Raw genomic sequence first — 26,523 nt, forward strand, 5'->3', positions numbered from 1 at the left:
TAACCTGAGATTCTGGCATTTCTGGCAAAATACATTTATATTTAAAAACTGATTCAGGATCTAATGAATCGATATCACTTTATTCAAGCTAAAATCGATTATCGAAACCCAGGTTAACTGGAGTACAGCTGCTTATGTTTAGCATTCACTCTGAGGAGAAGAGAGGGTTAAGGGTTATATCAAAAAAATTTAATACTTTTAAACCAACTTTAATTAAATTAACGTAAAACTGGAATAATCCAGAGAATATCCATTTTTGAATTTAGAAGGTGAAAAGCTTAAAAATAGGATTTAAGAAGAGGAAGCACAAGGAAATTAATTCAAAATGCACAAAACATGAGACGAATGAAAATTGGAAAGGGAATAAACTGAGACTGAGAGGGAGGTTTAAAAGGAGTCAGTGGCTCGTTTCAGCCCTCACCTGTCAGCAGACAGCATCTCAGCAGCCGCCCTCTGTCTAATTCAGACAATAGTTGAACTAAATTGTTTCCACTTTTGTTTGTTTTTTCACTCTTTTTAGGATTTTTTTCATTTGTTTTTAAAAAAGTATTATTACTTACACAACAATGGGTGTTTGTGTGTTATCTTTACAGATTATTATGTGAAACTCAGCTGGTAGTGAAGAAAATAGACCTGAACTGCACGTTTGATTGACTTATTGAGGAAGACGGTGCCTTCAGGAGCATCCAGGAAAATCCATATTTAAGCACTGAGTCTACCTCAGAGTTTAATGGAACATTTACATTTTAAAGAAGCATCAGGAACAGCGACAGCATGCAGCCAGCGTCAGTGCGCAGAACCGATTATTGATCAACACAACATCTGTCACGCATCCACTCTTTAACAGTCATTTACCCAGCATTCATTGGACATGAACAACCCTGATTCTATTTCAAGGTCACTAACACATCACAGTCACCATGGTAACAGTCAGTTTCTATACAACTGTAAAACATCAGACAGTGTGAGGGACAAATTCCACTAGTCAGACAGAAGCGATGTCAGTGACCAATCAAAGAGGACTTCCAGTTAAATCAGGAAGTAGAAATTAGCGCCCATGATGATGATTGGTTTGTGCACTCAGACTTTACAGCCTTCGGGAGGCTGAAGATCTCCAGGGTTCAGATGTCTTTGAGAGGGTCTCATCAGCTGATGACACTGTGTGTGTGTTGTCACTTCTTCATCTTGTTCTGTCGGTCCAGAAACTTTTGTCGTCTGTCGACTGGAATCTCATCCAGGCTGATTCCATGGTTGCTGGCCCTGACAGAGAGACAGGTGGAGAGCGAGTTTCAGTTTAAGGATTACTTTATTGGTAATCGATAATGACCGCTGTGTGTTCTTACCCTCCGGCGAGGTCTGGAGGAACAGGAAGAGGTTTATTAAAATCTTCTCGACCCATCAGCCAGTACGTGTCCTCTGTGCCCTTAACCTGCAACACAAGCATCCAAACATCAACGAGTCCCACCACGGACTGGCATCAGGCTGACTAACTGTGGACAGGGTGGGATCTGGACCAGACTCTGAACCTGTCAGACTGGACTACAGTAAACCTGAGGGTAATAACCTGACCTCTGAGATAAGGTTTTGTAAACCATCCATTCTCTTTCATCCTCATCAGGGTCGCAGGGGTGGGGCAGGGTACACCCCGGACAGGTCGCCAGCCTGATTCAAGGCTAAGCTTCGTGGTCACACCTATGACCAGTTTAGATTCTCCAATTAACATAACCTCACTAATTGCATGTCTTTGGACTGTGGGAAGCCACAGTACCCAGTACACAGAAAGGCCCTGGCAGGGGGTGGGATCGAACTCAAGACCTTCTTTATGTGAAGCAACAGTGCTAATACCCGAGCCAGCGTGCTGCCTTTATCACCATTTTGCGTGTTTTCTAACAGCATCCACAGCTACTGCGTCATGCAATTATATTTGGATTTGCTTCAGGTCTGTTTAGATTGGCATACCTGTGCCTTCCGGGTGTCTATGTGGTATCCCACTTTCAGACTGGTCAGGACTTTGACCGTACTCAGACTGATGTGGATCCTGTAAGCTGCAGACCACAAACACATCGTCACACCGCAACTCAGGAGGAAGCTAGTGATTCTGACATAATTTAAATACAGACAGGAGAGACTTCAGGGTGGTCTCTCAGTGATCCAACCATTGATCAAAGATTTTACTTACGTAGCCCAGAGGACTCCATGAGTGAGGCCGTGGTCACCGTGTCTCCAAAGAGACAGTACCTGGGCATCTTGAGTCCAACCACACCTGCTACCACGGGACCTGAAGACAGGAAGGGCCAGACCTTTACCTGGCACTAACACCACTGACAACCTCAGGAACCATTATTACCATACTTTAATCAGAGATGTAGGGTTACATTCAAACTAGCTGGGAACACAAATACACTACCAGTCAAAGGTTTGGACACGCCTTCTCATTTAGTGGTTTTTCTTTATTTTTACTACTTTTGATACAAACTCAAGACCTCATATATATGAAGCACGACATATGGAATTATGTAGCAAAGAAAAAATTGATTAACAACTTTAAATATGCCGGGAAAGTTGATTATGTTCAGCTGGATGCAGGATGTAGTTTTCAGTGGGAGAAATGCTTTGTCACTTCTTCAGTCTCAGCTTTCTCCAACCTTATAAACAGTACATCTGCACAGTAACTGAAACCAGCATGAATGAACAATGGGCCATGACCCAGTTGTGTTCTGTATATGTTTATTCCTCAATGCACATCACCAACAGACCCCAGTCAGGAACCAGTCCCATTTTTAAGTTGGCGGGGCAAGATTGCCGATGCCGTGCAGGTGTGTCCACCTTCCCTGCACAGCACCGCAGGCCACGCCCCGCCAAATACCCCCATCGCCCGACTGAGGCTGGGGAGCCACCCGGCTGGCACAGCTCCCCGTGCGGCGCCTCTGCCTCCAGCAGGCACAGCCCCTCTCGCCCCTCATCCACCTCTGGCTTATGAGGCTCCTCCACCACTCCCGGCTGGAACAGCCCTTCCTGGAGCAGCTCCTCTTTCTCCAGTCGGTGTGGACCCTTGCGCCCCTCATCTGCTATCTCCGGTTGGAGCAGCTCCTCCACTGCTCCCGGCAGGAGCAGCCCACATGACAACGTGAATATTAATGATGAAGGAACTGACCTCCCAGCCCAGTGTTCCTTCAGTGGGCTGGTTTCAGTCATTATGCAAATGCATGTTTATAAGGTCGGAAACCTGCAGTCAGCTGAGACTGAAGAAGTCACCTGATGATGATGAAACGTTTCTCTCACTGAGAACGTTCAGATGAACAGAATCAACTCTTTTGGATTTACTCACCTGGATGATTGAGGGTACAGCAAAACAACACTGAATATGTTTTATAGTTTAGATTCCTGTAAGTAGCTGCCCTTTGCTTTGTTGACAGCGCTGCAAACCCTTATCCTGCTCCATGAGCTTCATGATGTAGTCACCTGAAATGGTTTCACCTCACAGGTGAGCCTGTCAGGGTTCATTGGTTCTAATAATAATAATAATGGATTGCATTTATATAGCGCTTTTCAAGGCACCCAAAGTGCTTTACAATCTCACATTCACACACTGGTGGAGGAAGCTACAGGTGTAGCCACAGCTGCCCTGGGACAGACTGACAGCAGCGAGGCTGCCATATCGCGCCATCGGCCCCTCACACAACAACCAGGACAGAGAGCCCGGGGATTGAACTGGCAACCTTCCGGTTACAGATGCACATCCCAACCCCCAGCACCACGGTCGCCCCCTAATTAAGAATGGTTCTTGCATTCTTAATGGGGTTGGGACCATCAGTTGTGTTGTGCAGAAATCAGGTTGGTACACAGCTGACAGACATATTTGACAACCTTTACCATTCATATTAGTAAAGTAAGAGAAACAACAGTCCATCATTACTTTAACAACTGAAGGTCAGTCATGGTTTTCCTCTTTTTAGTGAGCCAAGCCGAAAGAGCCGGTTCTCTAAAAAGACTCAGAATTCCCATCAGTAGTGTTGTGTGGGCTGGAGGCCTTATGTGCTTCCATTTAGTCTGCTGCTGCCAATCTCCTTTCAGAACCTAGAGGCTCAGTGAGTGCGCCTCGGAGTAGCCTTGTGGTGATTCTCACTGGGAGGCCCGAGACCCGAACATTGTAAATATTACACTTGGGGCCAGTAGGGTGGATCCCTTCATTAGGATAGAGGGACACACGTCCAGGTTACACAGTAATCAAAGCAAAGTCTGGATATTACGAAGAATCTAAAATATAAAACAAACAACGTGTTTTGAGTTATTTCACACTTTTTGATTTACTACATAATTCAACATGTGTTCATTATTAGTTGATGCCTTCAGCAAGAACCTAAAAAGAAAAACCATTAAACTGTTTTGTCCAAAACTGGTACTGTAATCCAGTCTGACTGGTTCAAATATCATTCCCATCCTTGTGGTCTGAGCACCAGCTGCTGATGAGGCAGGACCTTGAGCCAGCCCTGAGGTCTCCCAAAACAGTTCTGTCAACAGACACTTCTACTCACTACTCCTGACATTTCTAAATCTTTCAGCAGTTGCCCACAGACGTCGAGCTTCACTAATCTCATCCACACGTGTCCACAGTAAGAGTGACTTACACCTGAGACACATTGAACATACTCTGGATTCTTCAGATGAGGAAAGTTGATAGTATAGTAGTTACACTGATAAATGAACCCTCTCCTGACGTCCTGGTACTGAATGAGCAGATAACGGTCGACAGGTGTACCTGAGTGCAGTCCGATGCGGATTTTGACTTTAATCTCGGGCATGTGTTTGATCTTAAAGTTTCCTATCGAGTGCAGGATGTCCAGAGACATGTTGGCCACTTCAGCTGCGTGTCGATTCCCATTCCTGTTGGGAACACCTGAAGCCACCATGTAGGCATCTCCAATAGTTTCCACCTATAACAAAACCAGAACCAAATTTCATGTGTCTTTGTTCAGATAATCCAGAAATTAAGAGAAATCTTTACTGTTTAGGTCAGACACGTGTTTTAAATGGAAGTGTGTTACCTTGTACACATCATGGAGAGCAATGATGGCATCAAACATGGTGTAGAGGTCATTCAGCAGGTCGACCACCTACACACACACGGGTTTAGTGAAACACTGAAAAATGAAATGCACAAAAACAAGTTCAAACAGTTTGTACCTCGATGGGCTCGCTCAGAGCAGAAATAGTTGTAAATCCAACAATGTCGCTGAAGTAAAGGGTGCAGTCCGAATAATGTTCAGGTTCCACTGGCTTCCCTTTCTTCAGAGCTTGAGCCACAGACCTGGAACAAATGGGAACTCGCAAAGTTTTCATTGCTTAGTGTAACCATGCAGCAAACAGCCAAACTAGAGGCCAGAAGTTTAACATGGCTCTCCAGTTCATCCTTCAAACCCAGGACTCCGCAGGAACCAATAATGGATTCCAGTTTAGCTCCACTTTTAACGCCATCATCATCCTGGTCTGCTAAAGAACAAATCCTCCTGCCTAAATGTACTCCTCTTGCAGGGGGATCATAGACTTGCTGCCTGACAGCGAAACAGCCTGGAAGATAACCAGTGCTGACAGTCCAGGAGACTGGAACCTGATTACCATGCTCAACCTGCTATGTTTTGGCTGAATGGGGATGAATCCAACTACAGTTGAAAGAGTCACTATCTGGTGACCTGGTGTCAGAATCTGCCCCCAGTGGAGTTGAAAACCTTGGCACCAACCATATCAATGATCCTGTCTGATTCCATTATGACAGGGCTACCTTTCAGCCTGCCAGCAGCTATCATCTCACAGGTCCTCAGAGAGCTAAATAGGCTCAAATCAAAAGAGCACAACAGAGGACGAACTTCCTGTGATACAGCAACAAGTTAAACTCACCAAAGATCATGTTGGGGCATTCCTCCAAATGCACAATGCAGCTCATCATTCATAACCTGAGGAGTGATTGGCTGCAGCATGCCCTCTCATTAGCACCTGTGCAACTCCACAACCCCGAGCCAGGCTAAACCCTCCCAGCATGGCCACTCCTCTCTCGGGAGTCGGCGTCCCATCAGGACCAAAGTCTGCATCATGAGGACCCTTCATTCCTGTCTGCAGCGAACTTCATTAACGAGGCCCAACGACACAGTTCTATTCTCAAGGACTCTTATCCACCCACCCATCAGAGACTCTGACCCCACCTCCAGTTCACATTACTGCTAATTATTACTAGTAATTTACTGTTTTAGTCTTACTTTGGCAGGAGCTGCCCCACCAGCTTATCTGTCTTGGTTCTCTCAATCTCCAATTCATCCGTTCGTTCTCGGATCAGATCCTCCAGGTTTGAGCTGTACTGCTCCAACATCCGCAGCATGGAGTCGATGATGTTGGCCCTCCTGCCTCTGCTGATATCTCGAAACTGCAAACAGATTGTCGAAGGAGTCGAGATGAAATCAGAAAATAACCCCGAGCCTGTAGAAGGCAGCAGGTGGCAGCAGTGAGACTCGGCTCACCTGTTTGAAAATGTCATCAAAGCTCGGCCTCTTACTCGGGTCTTCATTCCAACATTCATTCATCAGCGTGAGACACTCGGTAGGAGCTTCATCGACCGAAACGATCGGCCTGCAGAGAGGAGGAGGCTGCTTCAGACGCTCCACGATCTCTGGGAGACAGACATGTGGTAAGAGACAGGCGGTTTATAAGAGACACAGCTGATCAGACATCCTCCCTCACCATGAGCCGGCATGTCCATCATGGCATATGGCAGTGTGCGGGAGATCACTTCCTGTATGATGATGGAGAAGCTGAAGACATCTCCAGCAAACGAACCTCCTGAGACTGGATTCCTCAAAAGCTCCGGAGCTGTCCACAGCATGTCTGAGAGACGGGAAGAGAAACACAGCTGCAGTTTTTATTGGAACAGGTTTGTGTTTTGTTCATGATTAGGGTTAATGTTAGGGTTAGGATGGAGAGTCTTAATATGCCCTCTGACATAAACACACGTGTAAGCAGAGATACAGCGTCTGAGATAAACTTCAAACATCTGAACATGCTCATGTTTCTACCGTGTGGATCCTCAGGAATGCTGATCCCCTGGGATGTCAGGATCATAGGAAGTCCATAATCTGTTATTTTCAGAACAAAGCGACCATCAACTAAACAGTTTGTTGACTTCAGACGGCCATGAGTCAAACCTCGCAGATGAAGGTACTTCATGCCCTGAAACAAACACAAATATCAGTAACCTGATCGGTCTGATCAGAAATGAAACAGTCTTTAAAGAGATCATAGATAAAGTCGAATAGAGCTGCATAATTAATTGACTTAGAAGTCGAGTCGTGAAACCTGAGCTTTATCAGACTAGTTCATAGATCCTTCATTAGGACAGCAGTGTTTTATCATGGCACTATTAATAATAAGAGAGTACTAGTGTGAGTAATGCTCACAGCACCAGTTGTTGTATAAGTAGCAGCATTGTACAAACAGTGATTATCTAATGAACTCACTTCTTTCGTTTCATCCCCCGACCACCACTATTCACAGCAAATATAAGTGAACACCAGGGACAGGGGGTTCGGCAGTACCTTGATGAGGTCCATGAGCAGTGAGGATTTAAACATCCAGTCCAGCCTCACGTTGCCGTCAGCCAGCAGGTCTGCCAGACTTCCTCGGGGGCAGTGTTCCACCACCAGGGCGAAGATCCCCGAGTCCACAAACAGACCCAGGCACAGGTTTAGGTTCTCGTGTCGCATCTCCCGCAACTGAACACCAGGCAGAAAATACTCTTAATACTGCAATACTGTTAATCTGTTTCACGTACAGATGGTAGCGCCATACAACAGAACAGAAAACACAGAAACAAATAGAATCTGTGTCTGTTGTTTTCTATTGTAGATTTTCTGCTCATCATACCTGGCTGAACATATTCTGGGTGGTTTGATTGGCTTCTGTTGGTGTTTTTCCAGTACTGAACTTCTTCAGCCAAACCCAGTCACCCTGAAAACAGCACAGCCAATCAGGGAATGTGACAGGACAGGTAGGCTCACACAGGTGCAGGTAATACCTCCAGTATCCCGATGTTGGAGCTCTCCGGTGTTGTGAGGATATAACTTCGAGCGAGCGATCGCAATGGAGTTTTCATTTCCAAAAGACTCTTCATGATGGACTCATCGTTGAGTTTCTATGGAAACAACAACAATCTGACCAAAGGTAGCTCACTGATCAGCTCACTGATCAATAGAGCAGGGCGATATGGCCAAAAATATTTATCACGATATATATTTGAAAATTTGTGATAACGATATAACCGACGATATAATTGATGCGAGACAAAATACAACTCCACAACATTACTAGCGCAAAAAGACAACCTTCCATTTATTTTCACTTAAACAAGAAGCTGGTTTTTATGTACATTAAAGCTTTATAAAACTGTAACAGTGCAAATGCAAATTCCTTGCTGAAAGTTTAACCAAAAGGCATTTCCAGTAGAAATGGGCTGACATATCCTGAGCATAACCATGTATAATATCCACTGAAGTTAAAAAGAGGTGCTTTGCAACATTAAACTGCAGTGTGCAGTATGCATTTTTCGGACCATAAGGTGCACGGGATTATAAGGCACATTAAGCGAAACAAAGCAGTCAGATAAATCAAACTTTATTAAACTCATTCTTCTTGCTTCCTCCACTTCTGTACCATTGATTCATTAATGTTGAATTCTCTGGCAGCTGATCTATTCCCATGTTGTTGCAGTATATTAATGACTAACCTCGTATTGTGGATGGATTATCTCAGTTGTTCTCCTGACTGAAGTTTGGTCCGTTTACAGTATCCTGCCATGCGATTGCATTTGTCTCTAACCATGAAGAACCTTCACGTTAACTTTTATAAGTGGAAAAGTGTTAGCGTTCGTCCTCCAGCTTCACTGTTTATGTTATGCTAACATAGCTGTGTCGCTAGCGATCACGTAGCACATCATTATATACCAGCTAGCCCAACTTCAGTAACCCTACAAACGTCACTGCTGTTTAGTTTCCTGTCTTCATTTATGTTGGAAGTGATAGCAGAGCTGTACCTTTGATTTTTTTCAGAAATCTCTCCGTCAGAACATGCAATATCATGCTTAGGTAACTAGCGAAACTAGCGAGCTAACTTCCGCTAGCTTCCTGCTAACTTCTAACTCCGTTAAATGTAATAACTTTTGTTTTCATGGATGCCTGGAAGTTAAACTTTATAGTTACACCTGGTAAAGCAGCAATGCTGATCGTTTTATTAAAGATGAAAGAATTTAGACAGTTTTTAACTCTAAGTGATGCTGCAGTGTTGTTTGACCTGAAGCATACGGAGTTTAGGACCCAGATTACTCCCAGATTTAAGAGCATCTTAGTCCGACAAATACGACAATAACGACGGCCGCTTGCATGTTCTGCAAAAAAATGTGCTTTGTTGTGTATCTGACGGACAAACACCAAACCAGTTCCACATCACGGAAGTTGCACCATTTTTACAAACCAATTCTGGTTCATCTGTTTCACTCAACAATCGGCCATGTGCGTATGAAAACAAAGGCACTGCGCATGCGCGTTTTACTCATATTCTATCGCGATATTTCATTTTCCTATCGTTGCCTAACATTATACCGGTATTACCGTGAACGGTATAATATGGCCCAGCCCTACTGATCAACTTATTGATCAGCCCATTGATCAGCTCATCGATTAGCTCATTAGTCAAACATGCCTCGCTGTTAGTACTCCCGCTGCTCCCAGTTTTCTACAGAACTACAGATGCACCAGTACCAGCAATGGTACCAGATTGAACAGTAGTTACCACCAGTAAACATTCTCTGACCTTCCTGCTGACTTGAGTATCGATGAAGACGATGTCGTCCAGAGTAAGGATCATTTTGGTTGCTGTCACTGCTCCCTTAGTACTCCTGTCCAGAGACACGTGAGAAAAGAAAGGTGCACAGTTCTGCAGCACTATATACATATGAACAGCCCCAATTCAAACAATATAAAATATGCACATATCATGAAAACATAAGTAGTGTTATATATTTACAGTGTGGGTCATTGCACATAAATTAAGTGTTACACAGTGGTGATGGTCGATTGTGTATGGAGGGAAGTCCTTGGACTGGGGGGTAGAACTATGTCGTCAGTGAGTTCAGGGTGGTTATGGCTTTTTTGTTTGTTTGTGTGTTTGTTTGTTTTAACTAAGCAGCAGAAATCCAAGAAGCTTGGAAAGAAAAACTACTGGACTTCTTCAAGTTTCTTAAAGAGGCTCTGTCTGAGAAACCTTCCTTAGCTCTAAGACTATATAGTGGAGAGTCCCAGGTAGTCAAGCCCTAGTGGGAGTGGCCTCTTAAAAGGGTCACTGGCCCACTCTTGATCATGGCCTCATTACATGAGCCAAGGTGGGTGTGAGTCATTATAAGCAGAGGTTTTGGGTGAACCCATTGTGAGACCTTAAGGCGCCTGGGAAGCATCAGAGACTGGATTACAGATGGCAGTTGGTGTGATAAGCCCCACCCTCTGTTCAAAGATGGTCATTCACAGTGGACATAGATGGCTTCTTTCACTCCTCTTTCAAATCATCCATCTTCTCTCTATTACAGTCAACTTTAATGTTGAGATTTCGATTCTCCTCAATGTGCACGGCACAGTCCAGAAACAGCAAACTGTTAGGTGGCATACACGTGTCTGCACCAGTGGCGAGGTGCTGCCAAGAGTCATACTTTCTACTTCCTCCATGTAAAGGTTGGCTACGTCTGCTAAAAATGACCCTGACTCTGTCTCATACCTCGTAATGATGGGATTTCCGGCTCTTTTTAGAGAGCCGGCTCTTTTGGCTCTGAACCGGCTCTTCAGGTTGTTTTGTTGCTTTAATTAATTTATTATTAACAATAATATAAAATTATGCACAAAAGAAATTACTAATGTAAAAAAAATGTGGTTTTATTTATATATGTTTATATATAAATATATGCGGTGGTCCCTAGAGACAAAACACGTACAAACTCCAAAACACATTTCTAGCATGAACTGAACTTCAAAGCAGAGCTACTAGATCACTTAAATTACACAATTGAAACCATGTGTGTATTGTTTGTGTATTTATACACAGGCACTCATATATATTCAAATAATTTAAACAAATGTTCATTTACCTGTTACTACCACACACCAGATCCGGTCGTTGGTACTTGCTGGCTTGTGTAGCCACGAGGTAACAAAAGCTCAACACTGCCCCCTAGCATCCTGGAGCACTTCTGTTGTGTTTTGTACGTGTTTTGTCTGTAGGGGCCACCGTAAATATACTTTTATTTATTCACTCCACATAAAATGTAATAAATAAATCATATAATACAAAAATCAACTATTTACATTTCAACTTTTAACTATTTAAATTTTCAGCTTTTCCCTTTTAAAAGCGAAACAACATTAAACACTTCAAACCACAACACAATTAAATATAACTTATAATATGAAAACAAAAAGAAGATGCACATTCTCTGTCATATGGGCCCGCATGAGTAAACTTTCTGAATCCTTTATCATCTGCAACTGAAAATAGTTGTGGATGATTACTATACCTTTCTGATGTGACGTTGTTGTCCCTGGCTCTCTCTCTCCCTCCCGCTCTGTTCCTGTGCTACTGAGCAGTGTTGCCAACTCTCAACAAGCAGCGGGGCTGCTGTGGGGCCCTCACCCGTTCCAAAGCGCTCACGGGCGGAGGATAGTCCTCCCCCAGCTGCTATCAGGGCAGAAGATGTTCACACCTATGCGTCACAACTGCAAATGAATCGCGCACGAGCGAAGCCGCTGCTCCCGCACTGACTGTAACGCAGTCAGTTCTTCTTTTACTCTTATGTTGTTTTGTGAATCACGAGGTTTAAAACTACTTATAAACACACACACACAAAGTAACTCCACCAGAGCGCCTATTTCGGGTCACTTTTGCCGCTCCAAGCCCGGGTGAAGGAGCAGGGTTGGAATTGTGACATTAAAAAAAACAATAACTGCTAAAATAAATTAAATTTGTAGTTCAAAAGTAAATTCTAAATGCATTTAGGACGTATTTTACTCACTTTATGTCTCTTCCACGATGTTATTTCTCTCTCCAACAACGTAGGTTACAATTAGATTAGCATGACCAATTATGCAAATTAGGCGATGATGTCATTTAGCGACTTATAGCGACTTTTAGGACAGCCAATAGCGATTTTCCTTACTGAGGAGTTGGCAACACTGCTACTGAGTGTAACTACCGCCCCTCCCCCCTCTGCCCAGCAAAGCACAAGGCTCGCGTGCAGAGTGAAGCGGGAAAAAGTGCGAGAGAGAGGATGAGAGAAAGAAAAAAAAACATGGCTCCCAATGAGGAGCCGGCTCGCGTCGTTCACTTCAAAGAGTCGGCTCTAAGAGCCGTTTCGTTCACGACTGACACATCACTAATACATCGGCTCATGTGATCACATGATGAATAATGGGTCAACGACCCTCTCCAGGGACAACTCCCACTAGGGCTTAAAGCCTCGGTCATTCCACCATTTGGTGTTAGAGCTCAAGAAGCTTTGCCTATGAAATGTCTTCACGAAACTTAAAGAAGTCGAGACGCTTTTCTTTCCAAGCTTCTTAGACTACCATGACCATGATGACCGAGAACCAGACTGAAAGCAGAATAAGCACCAGGTACGTTAGAGAGGAGTGTGTGAGATTAAGCCTGTGTGTTAACCTGTTCCAAAAGAAAAGGCCTCCAAGCAGAGTGCAGAACAACAGGAAGAGGAAGAGCACAGTTACAGCGCCCATACCTGCAGGGAGTGGAGAGGTTAACTTCCACATTTATAGCCACGCCAGACAGCAACCTTTTGTCAACATGAACACTAAATCACGACACATACAGAAACTACAGGTGTAATTAAGACCTCATTTGAACTGAAGCACAAAGCTCCCACCCTCTCTGTGGGTCAGTAAACACACCTCCACTGCAGGCCTCATCTGGATTAAACCAACAGAAGCTGGCTGAGGGGGGTTTTCCTCCCGGGAAGACAAAGGAACGGCTCAGCGGTCTCAGACCTCCGGTCGTCCCGTCGGTGTGCGTCGGAGAGAGTGAGTGTGTTGGGACGAGGCGGTCGCCATCGCTGTCCAACACTACGTAGCTGGCCTGCAGGCCACGCCCCTCAGTACCTCCATACAACACCTGAAAGGGAAGAAGACAGGAGCTGATTGTACCATTGAGTTTAAGGTGAGGACATGATGAAAATGATGATGATGCAAAACAAAAAAGATCAAATCAAATTCTGTGGTTCAGAAATTATTAATTTATTAACTTTATTCTAAATGTCTGTGACGTTTCTTAGTCATCCAGGTCATCATGGTCTAAGGAGCTTGGAAAGAAAAGCGTCTGTGGGAGTGTCCCTTAAGAGGGTTGTTGACCCATTATTGATCCTCTCAAACTCCAGGCCTCGAGGTCCGGGGTCCTGCAGGTTTTAGCTCTCACCCTGGGTCATCGGGGTCAAATGATTAGTTCTTTACCTCTTTGCCTCTGGAGAACTTCAGAGTCAAAGGTTCTGGTCCATGTGTGTCGGTTTCCGGTAAACTTCAGTGTTGAGGTTTCTATTCTTCTCAGTGTGCACTGAAAATCTTTCCAAGCTCCTTAGAGAACTTCATGCAAACACTTAACGACGGGATAGATGTGATTATGTTGTATTAAGTGATGAAAAACAATTATTAAAACTCTTGCGTTTGTGGACACAGAGACTCAATTAGTCTGTCTAACTTAATCAGAACGAACTGTTCCCAGATCAGAGTCATCTGACACTAGAAGGTTCAGTCACGAGTAACTCTTCACTGCCACAAAACAAAACTTGAGTTTTAGGTCATAGTTTTAAAAACCGTGAAGTGTGCCTTGTTGTAGTTTTTGCCTCTCTCCCTCTGAGTGTCACGAGTCTATCTGATCTGGAGCAGTTTGTTGAAGGAAACGAGGAGAACGTCTTTTATCTCAGCTTTGATACTGAAAGCAGCAACTCCATCAGTTACTCAGCTAGCGAGTGCTGAAATCTGTGTGACCTGATTGAAACCCTGAAAATCAAAGCCTCCATCTGATTTCATGAGCTGATTGCCCGTCACCCAGTGTCCACTCCCCGCCTGACGGCGCTCTTCCACTGCCTTTGCCACGAAGTAGACCATGTTGAAAATAGTCCCAAACAAAGGAGACACCTGCAGACACAGGACAACACTTTGTCACATTAGATTCTCTCGTTTACTGGGGACGTACACATTGTTTACACGTTATTTATGTTGTTGTTCGTTTGTTTACCTCTGTGGCGGAGACAGCCGAGTGAATCTCTCGGCTCATTTGAGCCTCGCGGAAAGCTTCATAGAAACTCTGGTCGGATGCCATGGTAACAGTCAGGACGGCACTATAGGCGTGACGTAGCTGCATGCTATTGGTCAGCTGGTTGAAGACTGTGTGCTGATTGGATAAAACAGAGAGGGAGGGAACCAATCAGAACTCAGCCTTTAGTTAAACATGTCATCAGTTAATATGTAAACACAGTGGGGTGGTGTATGGGTGGTAAATAAGAAAAGTTTGCTTGACTCAGTTTTCTTTTTGAGGATCGGAGAAAATGGAATAAAACCTCCTTGAGAACTTGTTGGTCGTTACCTGATAGGGCATCGCGTACAGCAGGGCGTCGTAGGGAATGAACACGTAACCATTGGAAACCATCCCCATCTCCAGGGCGGCCAGCAGTACCTCCCTCTGATCCTCTCCACCAATCAGGACAGAGCTCATGCACATGATGACCACTGAAGGTGAAATAAAAAGTTCTCTGATCTGATGTGTTCAGTTCAGGGATGCAGCTTAACGATCACCTCTTAGCTCTGACCTTTGACCTTGTCGGCTTCTCTGATTTCGTTCAGCGCCTCCCGAGCCCCGCCTTTGCTGCCTGGTTCCATGGTAACCACCGGCCCAATCGGCAAACCCATAGCCCGGAGCGCAGAGGCCACTTCCTGTCCGGTGCTCTCCCAAAGGTCGGTGGCAGCTACACAACAGAGGAGAAGAGATGGAGAAAGGAAACACTGATAAACAATTAAGACAACAAAGATGATCACAATTTAAACAAACTGCCGGGGTGATGCATATGTTTACGCAAATGCTGGGTAAAAGCTGTCAGCCAGACCTCGTGCAGGTTCACAAAAGGAACAGTGAGAGGAACAGTGTGAGGAACAGTGTGAGAGGAACAGTGTGAGGAACAGTGTGAGGAACAGTGTGAGAGGAACAGTGTGAGGAACAGTGAGAGGAACAGTGTGAGGAACAGTGTGAGGAACAGTGAGAGGAACAGTGTGAGAGGAACAGTGTGAGAGGAACAGTGTGAGGAACAGTGAGAGGAACAGTGAGAGGAACAGTGTGAGGAACAGTGAGAGGAACAGTGTGAGAAGAACAGTGTGAGGAACAGTGAGAGGAACAGTGTGAGGAACAGTGAGAGGAACAGTGAGAGGAACAGTGTGAGGAACAGTGAGAGGAACACTGAGAGGAACAGTGTGAGAAGAACAGTGTGAGGAACAGTGAGAGGAACAGTGAGAGGAACAGTGAGAGGAACAGTGTGAGGAACAGTGTGTGAGGAACAGTGTGAGGAACAGTGTGAGAGGAACAGTGTGAGGAACAATGTGAGGAACAGTGAGAGGAACAGTGTGAGAGGAACAGTGTGAGGAACAGTGTGAGGAACAGTGAGAGGAACAGTGAGAGGAACAGTGTGAGAGGAACAGTGAGAGGAACAGTGAGAGGAACAGTGTGAGGAACAGTGAGAGGAACACTGAGAGGAACAGTGTGAGAAGAACAGTGTGAGGAACAGTGTGAGGAACAGTGAGAGGAACAGTGTGAGGAACAGTGAGAGGAACAGTGAGAGGAACAGTGTGAGGAACAGTGAGAGGAACACTGAGAGGAACAGTGTGAGAAGAACAGTGTGAGGAACAGTGAGAGGAACACTGAGAGGAACAGTGTGAGAAGAACAGTGTGAGGAACAGTGTGAGGAACAGTGAGAGGAACAGTGTGAGGAACAGTGAGAAGAACAGTGTGAGGAACAGTGTGAGGAACAGTGTCAGGAACAGTGTGAGGAGCAGTGAGAAGAACAGTGAGAGGAACAGTGTGAGGAACAGTGAGAGGAACAGTGTGAGGAACAGTGAGAGGAACAGTGAGAGGAACAGTGTGAGGAACAGTGAGAGGAACAGTGAGAGGAACAGTGTGAGAAGAACAGTGTGAGGAACCGTGTGAGAAGAACAGTGAGAGGAACAGTGTGAGGAACAGTGAGAGGAACAGTGAGAAGAAGAGTGTGAGGAACAGTGAGAGGAACAGTGAGAGGAACAGTGAGAGGAACAGTCTGAGGAACAGTGAGAGGAACAGTGAGAGGAACAGTGTGTGGAACAGTGAGAGGAACAGTGTGAGGAACAGTGTGAGAGGAACAGTGTGAGGAACAGTGTGAGGAACAGTGTGAGGAACAGTGAGAGGAACAGTGAGAGGAACAGTGTGAGAGGAACAGTGTGAGGAACAGTGTGAGAGGAACAGTGTGAGGAACAGTGAGAGGAACAGTGTGAGGAACAGTGTGAGAGGAACAGTGTGAGGAACAGTGAGAGGAACAGTGTGAGGAACAGTGTGAGGAACAGTGTGAGGAACAGTGAGAGGAACAGTGTGAGAGGAACAGTGTGAGGAACAGTGAGAGGAACAGTGAGAGGAACAGTGTGAGGAACAGTGAGAGGAACAGTGTGTGGAACAGTGAGAGGAACAGTGTGAGAAGAACAGTGTGAGGAACAGTGTGAGGAACAGTGAGAGAAACAGTGTGTGGAACAGTGAGAGGAACAGTGAGAGGAACAGTGTGAGGAACAGTGAGAGAAACAGTGTGAGGAACGCTGTGAGGAACAGTGAGAGAAACAGTGTGAGGAACGCTGTGAGGAACAGTGTGTGGAACAGTGAGAGGAACAGTGTGAGAAGAACAGTGTGAGGTACAGTCTGAGGAACAGTGAGAGGAACAGTGTGAGGAACGCTGTGAGGAACAGTGAGAGGAACAGTGTGAGGAACAGTGTGAGGAACACTGTGAGGAACAGTGAGAGGAACACTGTGAGGAACAGTGTGAGGAACAGTGTGAGGAACAGTGTGAGGAACAGTGTGAGGAACAGTGAGAAACAGTGAGAGAAACAGTGTGAGGAACGCTGTGAGGAACAGTGTGAGGAACAGTGTGAGGAACAGTGTGAGGAACAGTGAGAGGAACAGTGAGAGAAACAGTGTGAGGAACGCTGTGAGGAACAGTGTGAGGAACAGTGAGAGGAACAGTGTGAGGAACAGTGAGAGAAACAGTGTGAGGAACAGTGTGAGGAACAGTGTGAGGAACGCTGTGAGGAACAGTGTGAGGAACAGTGAGAGGAACAGTGAGAGGAACAGTGTGAGGAACAGTGAGAGGAACAGTGAGAGGAACAGTGAGAGAAACAGTGTGAGGAACAGTGTGAGGAACAGTGAGAGGAACAGTGAGAGAAACAGTGTGAGGAACAGTGTGAGGAACAGTGTGAGGAACAGTGAGAGGAACAGTGAGAGGAACAGTGTGAGGAACAGTGAGAGGAACAGTGTGAGGAACAGTGAGAGGAACAGTGTGAGGAACAGTGTGAGGAACGCTGTGAGGAACAGTGTGAGGAACAGTGAGAGGAACAGTGAGAGGAACAGTGTGAGGAACAGTGAGAGGAACAGTGTGAGGAACAGTGTGAGGAACAGTGAGAGGAACGCTGTGAGGAACAGTGTGAGGAACAGTGTGAGGAACAGTGAGAGGAACGCTGTGAGGAACAGTGAGAGGAACAGTGTGAGGAACAGTGTGAGGAACGCTGTGAGGAACGCTGTGAGGAACAGTGAGAGGAACAGTGTGAGGAACAGTGTGAGGAACGCTGTGAGGAACGCTGTGAGGAACAGTGTGAGGAACAGTGAGAGGAACAGTGTGAGGAACAGTGTGAGGAACAGTGTGAGGAACAGTGTGAGGAACAGTGAGAGGAACAGTGTGAGGAACAGTGAGAGGAACAGTGAGAGAAACAGTGTGAGGAACAGTGTGAGGAACAGTGAGAGGAACAGTGTGAGGAACAGTGAGAGAAACAGTGTGAGGAACAGTGTGAGGAACAGTGAGAGGAACAGTGAGAGGAACAGTGTGAGGAACAGTGAGAGGAACAGTGTGAGGAACAGTGTGAGGAACAGTGAGAGGAACAGTGAGAGGAACAGTGAGAGAAACAGTGTGAGGAACAGTGTGAGGAACGCTGTGAGGAACAGTGAGAGGAACAGTGTGAGGAACACTGTCTCGTTTCATACTGCACATGGTTGCAATGACAATAAAGCCACTTGACCTGACACTGCTCTGTTTTTTACTCTCACAGAGAAGACGAGATGATCACAGCCGTCTGGACATTAATCGAATGAGTGCCCCCTGACATCAAGGTTTCGTGTGGATCATTTAGTTGATGGTTGGTTTGAAATGATGAAGAACCAAAGATCGTGGAGATCATCTGAGCTTTTAAGAAGCTGTCCTTAATAAGTTGGAATCAGACAACCAGGACAATTGAGGTCCTCCTGGATGGGTCCATAAAGAGAAGGGCTCGGTCCATGTCTCCTTTTTCCTTCAGAATGGTGAAATCAGACTTGGAGGATCAGAAGGTCAGTGGATCTGTTGAACCTCCAGCTGTCTCTGTCTATCTCTGTACTTTACTTTGGCAGAGAGGATTTCATGTCAGCAAGAAGTTTCCTTGGTGAAAGAGTCCTGGTGAACATGTCAATACTGTTAAACTGGGTCTAGCTCTCACTTCTATCTCCATTCAGAAGCTCATAAGTAACAATGGTTAAGTTAAAGCCCTCACAGAAAACACCTCCACTTCTGTGATGTCCCAATGAACCACTGCAGTTATAGTCCGATGGGCAGTAAAAGTCAAACCACCAAAATCAAACAAAGGGGGCCTAATATATGAGTGTAACAGTCTAAAATGGTGAAGCTCAGATCAAATAACCGGCTCAGACTAAATTAAAGTAACACAAGTTTGAATGAAGAGATTATGGTGAGAACCACCCCACCACTCTGACTGTGATGTCAAACCCTCACCTGTGATGATGCTGACATGCGCCCAGCCGAAAAATCTGAGCACGGTGAACAGGACTCTGGTGGGAGGAGTCAGTGGCGGCAGGTTTGGCCAGTCAGCATCTAGACAACCGGGAGAGGCGAGTCCAGCCTCCCAATGCTCAGTCATTAGGGAGGCAGAGTGACAGAGGGCGGGATTAAAGGGTCCAATGTAGGCATAGCCATAACCTTCAAAGTCCCCAAAGTTGGTCAGAGCTAAAATAAAAAGGTCAAAGGTCAAATAAATATCACACAAATAAAAATAAGGAAAATAAAAAATTGTTCACTTACTCCAGTCTGTAAGCTGATAAACACACTTCAAATAAGCGTGTGTTGATAAGACTGATTAAATGTCTAATGATCCTTTGGAGGTGGTCTAATATGTGACTAACAAGCAGACTTTTCAAATTAAAGGTTTTATTAAATGTGTTCTGATTGTTCATTCAATTCAATTTTATTTATAAAGCTCCAAATCACAACAACAGTCACCTCAAGGCGCTTTATATTGTACAGTAGATCGCACAATAACAGATACAGAGAACAACCCAACAATCACATGACCCCCTATGAGCAAGCACTTTGGCAACAGTGGGAAAGAAAAAAACCCTTTTAACAGGGGGTCTAATAATTGGCTGCTAACTCATCATTGTGTGATTGGTTAACCCTGTAGCACTTTGTTCTAGTGTAACTAACCATAACTGTAACTGGTAATCTCTTTCTAAATATTTTACTGAACTTTATTTTAAGGTCCTATTGGCTGATTGGATAACAGACCTTTGGAGGCAGAGCAGTCCTCGTCCAGCACTTTGACATCATACCAGTACCCTCTGCTCATACTGGTGTCAGTCCGTAACCTGGACAACGCCAGCGTGACCGCTGCTGTCGGCATCGCCCGGGAAAACAACGGGTCACATGACCACGGACCGACCAAGGCGATCTTGAAGGTTGTTGTCCGAACCTCTTCAATGCATAGCAACCACAGACACGCCCCTAGCAACCATCGAAGCTGCATCCTGACAACCTGCCAGAGATTCAGACAGATTTTTAGAAAGTCAACAAGAACACAAACTCGTCTGAACAAAGATGAAACAAAAAAAACTGATTCAGGTTTGTCAAACTACTGTCTGTTAACAAGGAACCTGAAACCTCCACGTAATGAATTACTTAACCTGCAATGTCAGTTCATTTTAAAGACAGGGCTTAAGACTGTGGGCTTACCACCCACACGAGGGGCTGTAGGGTTGGGTGCTTAGATGGTAAATGGTGAATGTATTGGTTCTTATATAGCGCATCTCTACTCTTTCTGAGCACTTCAGGCGCTGTACACAACTTGTACATTCACCCATTCGCACAAGCACATTTTTCCAAGTGCTTTCTAAGTAACATTCACACACATTCATACTCCGATGGATGCATCGGAGAGCAATTTGGGATCTTGACCAAGGATATTTGGCTTGCAGACTGAGGAAGCCAGGGATCGAACCACCAAGCTTTCGCTCTACCACCTGAGCTACAGCCACCCCAGACAGTCTGATGTACTGGCGCTCCGATTTTCAGCTTCCAAAACTGGCTTGTGGCACATGGAATGTCGCCTTTCTGGTGGGAAAGGCGCCTGAGCTGGTGCATGAGGTTAAGATGTGATGACCTCAGTGCATAGCTCTGGTTCTCAACCAGTTTCCTATAGATGACCTGGACTCTGTTCCCCTCTGGAGTTGCCCTCGATGTGAGGGCACGGACAGAGTGGTACTACATGTATCGCCACGGTTGGCTGCCTTTGCTGTTGGAGTTTCCCCCGGTGGTTCCCTGCGCCTTGTGGTCGTGGAATGAGTCCTAATTTTTGTTTGTGTGTATGAGCCAAATGACCCTACAGAGTTCTCCAGCACCCCATCCAGCCTTCTTAGAGTCACTGGGTGGGGGTAATAACGCTCAGTAACTCTCCAATAAGGAACTCTATTGTCCTGCTGGGGGACTGAGAAGGTGCTGAAGGTTACGTTTCTGCAGTGTTGCATTGCCTCTACATTGGCAGACCAGATGGTGGTTGCCCTGTTTAAGCAGGGGGTCTAGAGGGTGTGCTCCAACTACAGAGGGATCACACTCAACAGCTTTCCTGGGAAAGTGTGTGCCAGTGTTCTGGAAAAGAGATTTGTAGTCGACCCTCGGATTCAGGAGGAAGGCTGAATCCACTGGTTGTGGAACACTGGACTGGCTCTGGCAGTCTGTAATAAGACTTAATAATGCTGGACATACAACTCAGAGGAGACAAGCATCAGAAATCTGTATGAATCACTTGTTTGTAACACTGAAAACACATTTACACACATTTACCAGTCAAAACAGAAGAGCAAGCTATTGTTTTAAATAGATTTTGTAGACCAGCATTGCTTATGTACACTGATGCTTTTACGGGGTTTGGCTTCCTCTGGACGCAATGCAGTCACATGTCACAGTTACATGGACAGCAGAAGAACATGTAGTCAAATTCAAAGTGGAATCAAACTCAGGACTTGCTGTGAGGCAACAGTGCTAACCACTGCGTCACTGTGGACTGTGGGTAGCCAGAATCACATGATCTGTAAGTTTATACGACCAGCCTGCCACCTGAATGATGTAACATCTTACCCTTTAACATCTGCTCCTGTTAGGTATTAAAGTGAATAACAGATTAAGAATTTAGAGGCCTACGTAGTGCTTCGTTAAAAAATGACAATGTAGAAGCTCCAAGGTGATAAGGTCACAGGGACCTGCTGGCCCCTTCACAGAGGACCACGCTCTGTTTTAAGGTGAGAATACTTCAATAAACCCTCAGAAGAAGACCTTCTGTTTGACATCACATGACTTAAGTGTCATCTCCACAGTAACTATGAATGAGATGCAGTTAACCACACGTAGGATGCTTGCTTGTATCAGCGTTTGAAAGCTGACTGTCAAAACCTCTGAAACGACCACATTTCCTCTGACCTCCTGCAGCTGTGACTCTGTGGGGTTTGTGATGAGTCTCCAGGTGATGTCACAGAGATGATTCCCTCTGGGGATAATTAATCTGAAGGTAGGTCTGAGTCCACATTAGAGACTGTGATGACTTGAAGCTGAACACTCAAACCACCAGGCACTGGAAACCTTCAACCTCCTAAGGGACTAGGACCGCTTGTGTAGGACCACTATGAACCATGACCCCCTTCAGGACTTGAGCCTCAGTGAACCGGCTTTCTGAAACAGGACCCTTAGCTGTAGCTCATTTGTGACTGGTTCTCCTCAGAGAACATAAATCCTAAAGTTTGGACCCTTAGGTACAGCAACTGAAGAGCAGGTGGAGGCTTTCACTGGTTTGTCTGGCTGCCACCAGAGGCTGTCCAGAGACATGCATGTTGTGCAATAACCGATGATGGTGTGTGCAAATGTGTTGCCTCAGTCATGGCATCAGGAGAGATAGAGCAGAGTATGTAACTATGACCACACATGCTCAGGTTGAACCCACAGAGGGCATCCGCTGACACCTTTAATCCAATCATGGTAACCATGGAAACACACACACACCTGAGAGGTCAAGACTTGATCTGCAGCTCTCTGATTGGCTGGTTTTAAAGAAGATCAAGCTCATTAACAGATTTACTTAAATCACTCAGGTCCCGTGCTTCCTATATTCAGGTAAAATTTAACTTTATGTATACAGCTCGGGTTTACAGCAGCAGTCAAAGAGCCTACAATATTAGAGGGGCAATCGAAGGTGGGAAGGAAGAACTCCTTTTTAACAGGGAGAGAGCACCAACGGATCGGAAATCAGAGAGGACAAAACACAACCTGTCTGCACACACAGAGTCTAAGACTGTCTGAGCATCAGAAGCTCAAATATCAGAACAATCAATCGAGCGATCAATGATCTATTTACCTTTGTCTCAGAGCTTCATCTGTCCAAAGGAAAACTTTACACCGAAAGTCCTGAAACCAGCAAACCAAGCAGATGATGTCAGGGTGAACGAGGGAGGACCAGAGACCAGGAAGGGAGAGCGTCAACGTCGAGTTACATCCACTTACAGTGGAGAGAATCATGGTCGAGCTACATCCACTTACAGTGGAGAGAGAGAGAGAGAGAGAATCATGGTCGAGCTACATCCACTTACAGTGGAGAGAGAGAGAGAGAGAGAGAGAGATTCATGGTCGATCTACATCCACTTACAGTGGAGAGAGAGAGAATCATGGTCGAGCTACATCCACTTACAGTGGAGAGAGAGAGAATCATGGTCGAGCTACATTCACTTACAGTGGAGAGAGAGAGAGAGAGAGAGAGAGAGAGAGAGATTCATGGTCGATCTACATCCACTTACAGTGGAGAGAGAGAGAATCATGGTCGAGCTACATCCACTTACAGTGGAGAGAGAGAGAGAGAGAGAGAGAGAGAGAATCATGGTCGAGCTACATCCACTTACAGTGGAGAGAGAGAGAGAGAGAGAGAGAGAGAGAGATATTCATGGTTGATCTACATCCACTTACAGTGGAGAGAGAGAGATTCATGGTCGAGCTACATCCACTTACAGTGGAGAGAGAGAGAATCATGGTCGAGCTACATCCACTTACAGTGGAGAGAGAGAGAATCATGGTCGAGCTACATCCACTTACAGTGGAGAGAGAGAGAGAGAGAGAGAGAGAGAGAGAGATTCATGGTCGATCTACATCCACTTACAGTGGAGAGAGAGAGAGATTCATGGTCGAGCTACATCCACTTACAGTGGAGAGAGAGAGAATCATGGTCGAGCTACATCCACTTACAGTGGAGAGAGAGAGAATCATGGTCGAGCTACATCCACTTACAGTGGAGAGAGAGAGAGAATCATGGTCGAGCTACATCCACTTACAGTGGAGAGAGAGAGAATCATGGTCGAGCTACATTCACTTACAGTGGAGAGAGAGAGAGAGAGAGAATCATGGTCGAGTTACATCCACTTACAGTGGAGAGAGAGAGAATAATGGTCGAGCTACATCCACTTACAGTGGAGAGAGAGAGAGAGAGAGAGAGAGAGAGAGAGAGAGAGAGATTCATGGTCGATCTACATCCACTTACAGTGGAGAGAGAGAGAGAGGAGAGAGAATCATGGTCAAGCTACATTCACTTACAGTGGAGAGAGAGAGAGAGGAGAGAGAATCATGGTCAAGCTACATTCACTTACAGTGGAGAGAGAGAGAGAGGAGAGAGAATCATGGTCAAGCTACATTCACTTACAGTGGAGAGAGAGAGAGAGGAGAGAGAATCATGGTCAAGCTACATTCACTTACAGTGGAGAGAGAGAGAGAGAGAGAGAGAGATTCATGGTCGAGCTACATCCACTTACAGTGGAGAGAGAGAGAATCATGGTCGAGCTACATCCACTTACAGTGGAGAAAGAGAGAATCATGGTCGAGCTACATCCACTTACAGTGGAGAGAGAGAGAATCATGGTCGAGCTACATCCACTTACAGTGGAGAGAGAGAGAATCATGGTCGAGCTACATCCACTTACAGTGGAGAGAGAGAGAATCATGGTCGAGCTACATCCACTTACAGTGGAGAGAGAGAGAGAGAGAGAGAGATTCATGGTCGAGCTACATCCACTTACAGTGGAGAGAGAGAGAATAATGGTCGAGCTACATCCACTTACAGTGGAGAGAGAGAGAATCATGGTCGAGCTACATCCACTTACAGTGGAGAGAGAGAGAGAGAGAGAATCATGGTCGAGCTACATCCACTTACAGTGGAGCGAGAGAGAATAATGGTCGAGCTACATCCACTTACAGTGGAGAGAGAGAGAGAGAATCATGGTCGAGCTACATTCACTTACAGTGGAGAGAGAGAGAGAGAGAGAGACTCATGGTCGAGTTACATCCACTTACAGTGGAGTGAGAGAGAGAGAGAGAGATTCATGGTCGATCTACATCCACTTACAGTGGAGAGAGAGAGAATAATGGTCGAGCTACATCCACTTACAGTGGAGAGAGAGAGAGAGAGGAGAGAGAATCATGGTCGAGCTACATCCACTTACAGTGGAGAGAGAGAGAATCATGGTCGAGCTACATCCACTTACAGTGGAGAGAGAGAGAATCATGGTCGAGCTACATCCACTTACAGTGGAGAGAGAGAGAGGAGAGAGAATCATGGTCGAGCTACATTCACTTACAGTGGAGAGAGAGAGAGAGAGAGAGACTCATGGTCGAGTTACATCCACTTACAGTGGAGTGAGAGAGAGAGAGAGAGATTCATGGTCGATCTACATCCACTTACAGTGGAGAGAGAGAGATTCATGGTCGATCTACATCCACTTACAGTGGAGAGAGAGAGAATCATGGTCGAGCTACATTCACTTACAGTGGAGAGAGAGAGAGAGAATCATGGTCGAGTTACATCCACTTACAGTGGAGAGAGAGAGAGAGAGAGAGAGATTCATGGTCGATCTACATCCACTTACAGTGGAGAGAGAGAGAATCATGGTCGAGCTACATCCACTTACAGTGGAGAGAGAGAGAGAGGAGAGAGAATCATGGTCAAGCTACATTCACTTACAGTGGAGAGAGAGAGAATAATGGTCGAGCTACATCCACTTACAGTGGAGAGAGAGAGAATCGTGGTCGAGCTACATTCACTTACAGTGGAGAGAGAGAGAATCATGGTCGAGCTACATTCACTTACAGTGGAGAGAGAGAATCATGGTCGAGCTACATTCACTTACAGTGGAGAGAGAGAGAATCATGGTCGAGCTACATTCACTTACAGTGGAGAGAGAGAGAATCATGGTCGAGCTACATCCACTCACAGTGGAGAGAGAGAATCATGGTCGAGCTACATCCACTTACAGTGGAGAGAGAGAGAATCATGGTCGAGTTACATCCACTCACAGTGGAGAGAGAGAATAATGGTCGAGCTACATCCACTTACAGTGGAGAGAGAGAGAATCATGGTCGAGTTACATCCACTCACAGTGGAGAGAGAGAATCATGGTCGAGCTACATCCACTTACAGTGGAGAGAGAGAGAATCATGGTCGAGTTACATCCACTCACAGTGGAGAGAGAGAATCATGGTCGAGCTACATTCACTTACAGTGGAGAGAGAGGAACTTTGCATCCACCTGTGTTGTTGTCACGTCTTCACTTCCTGCTGATGATGTCAGCACCTCGCTGTAGTGTCACAGCCTGTGGTAAGAGGGCGTCTTCCTGTGTAAGGAGCAGCAGGGGAGGTGAATCATGCGATCAGACAGGTGAGCTGGATCAGGTACCGATGATGGTACCTCCGATCTGCTAATCCCGGCCTGGATCAAGTCCATCTGCTCAGCTCCCTGCTGGACTGCAGCCTGGAATAGACCCAGATTAGTCTCAGCTACCATCCTGGAATATCCTGGGACAGGTCTTTATACTGCTCTGGGA

General features: G+C 45.6%; 1 protein-coding gene across 1 annotated transcript; it reads right to left on the reverse strand.

Annotated features, from left to right (window-relative positions):
• Nucleotides 1-26,521, reverse strand: LOC308396061 (retinal guanylyl cyclase 2-like). The gene is made up of 25 exons (XM_080881121.1): nucleotides 26,388-26,521; nucleotides 26,201-26,313; nucleotides 19,910-20,156; nucleotides 19,121-19,351; nucleotides 14,891-15,046; nucleotides 14,668-14,810; nucleotides 14,320-14,475; nucleotides 14,070-14,219; nucleotides 12,981-13,200; nucleotides 12,736-12,811; nucleotides 9,850-9,934; nucleotides 8,060-8,176; nucleotides 7,909-7,992; nucleotides 7,581-7,757; nucleotides 7,062-7,215; nucleotides 6,730-6,873; nucleotides 6,510-6,658; nucleotides 6,252-6,415; nucleotides 5,185-5,308; nucleotides 5,046-5,114; nucleotides 4,760-4,934; nucleotides 2,180-2,278; nucleotides 1,960-2,045; nucleotides 1,344-1,429; nucleotides 1-1,260 (listed from the first exon to the last, which is right to left on the reverse strand). The coding sequence occupies exons 2-25, from the start codon at nucleotides 26,222-26,224 to the stop codon at nucleotides 1,173-1,175; spliced, it is 3,204 nt and encodes a 1,067-aa protein (XP_080737247.1). The 5' UTR covers nucleotides 26,225-26,313; nucleotides 26,388-26,521; the 3' UTR covers nucleotides 1-1,172.
• Between the last annotated feature and the right edge of the window lie 2 nt (nucleotides 26,522-26,523).

This window comes from Rhamphochromis sp. 'chilingali', assembly GCF_963969265.1.
Source record: "Rhamphochromis sp. 'chilingali' genome assembly, chromosome: 1".
Classification (NCBI taxonomy): domain Eukaryota; kingdom Metazoa; phylum Chordata; class Actinopteri; order Cichliformes; family Cichlidae; genus Rhamphochromis; species Rhamphochromis sp. 'chilingali'.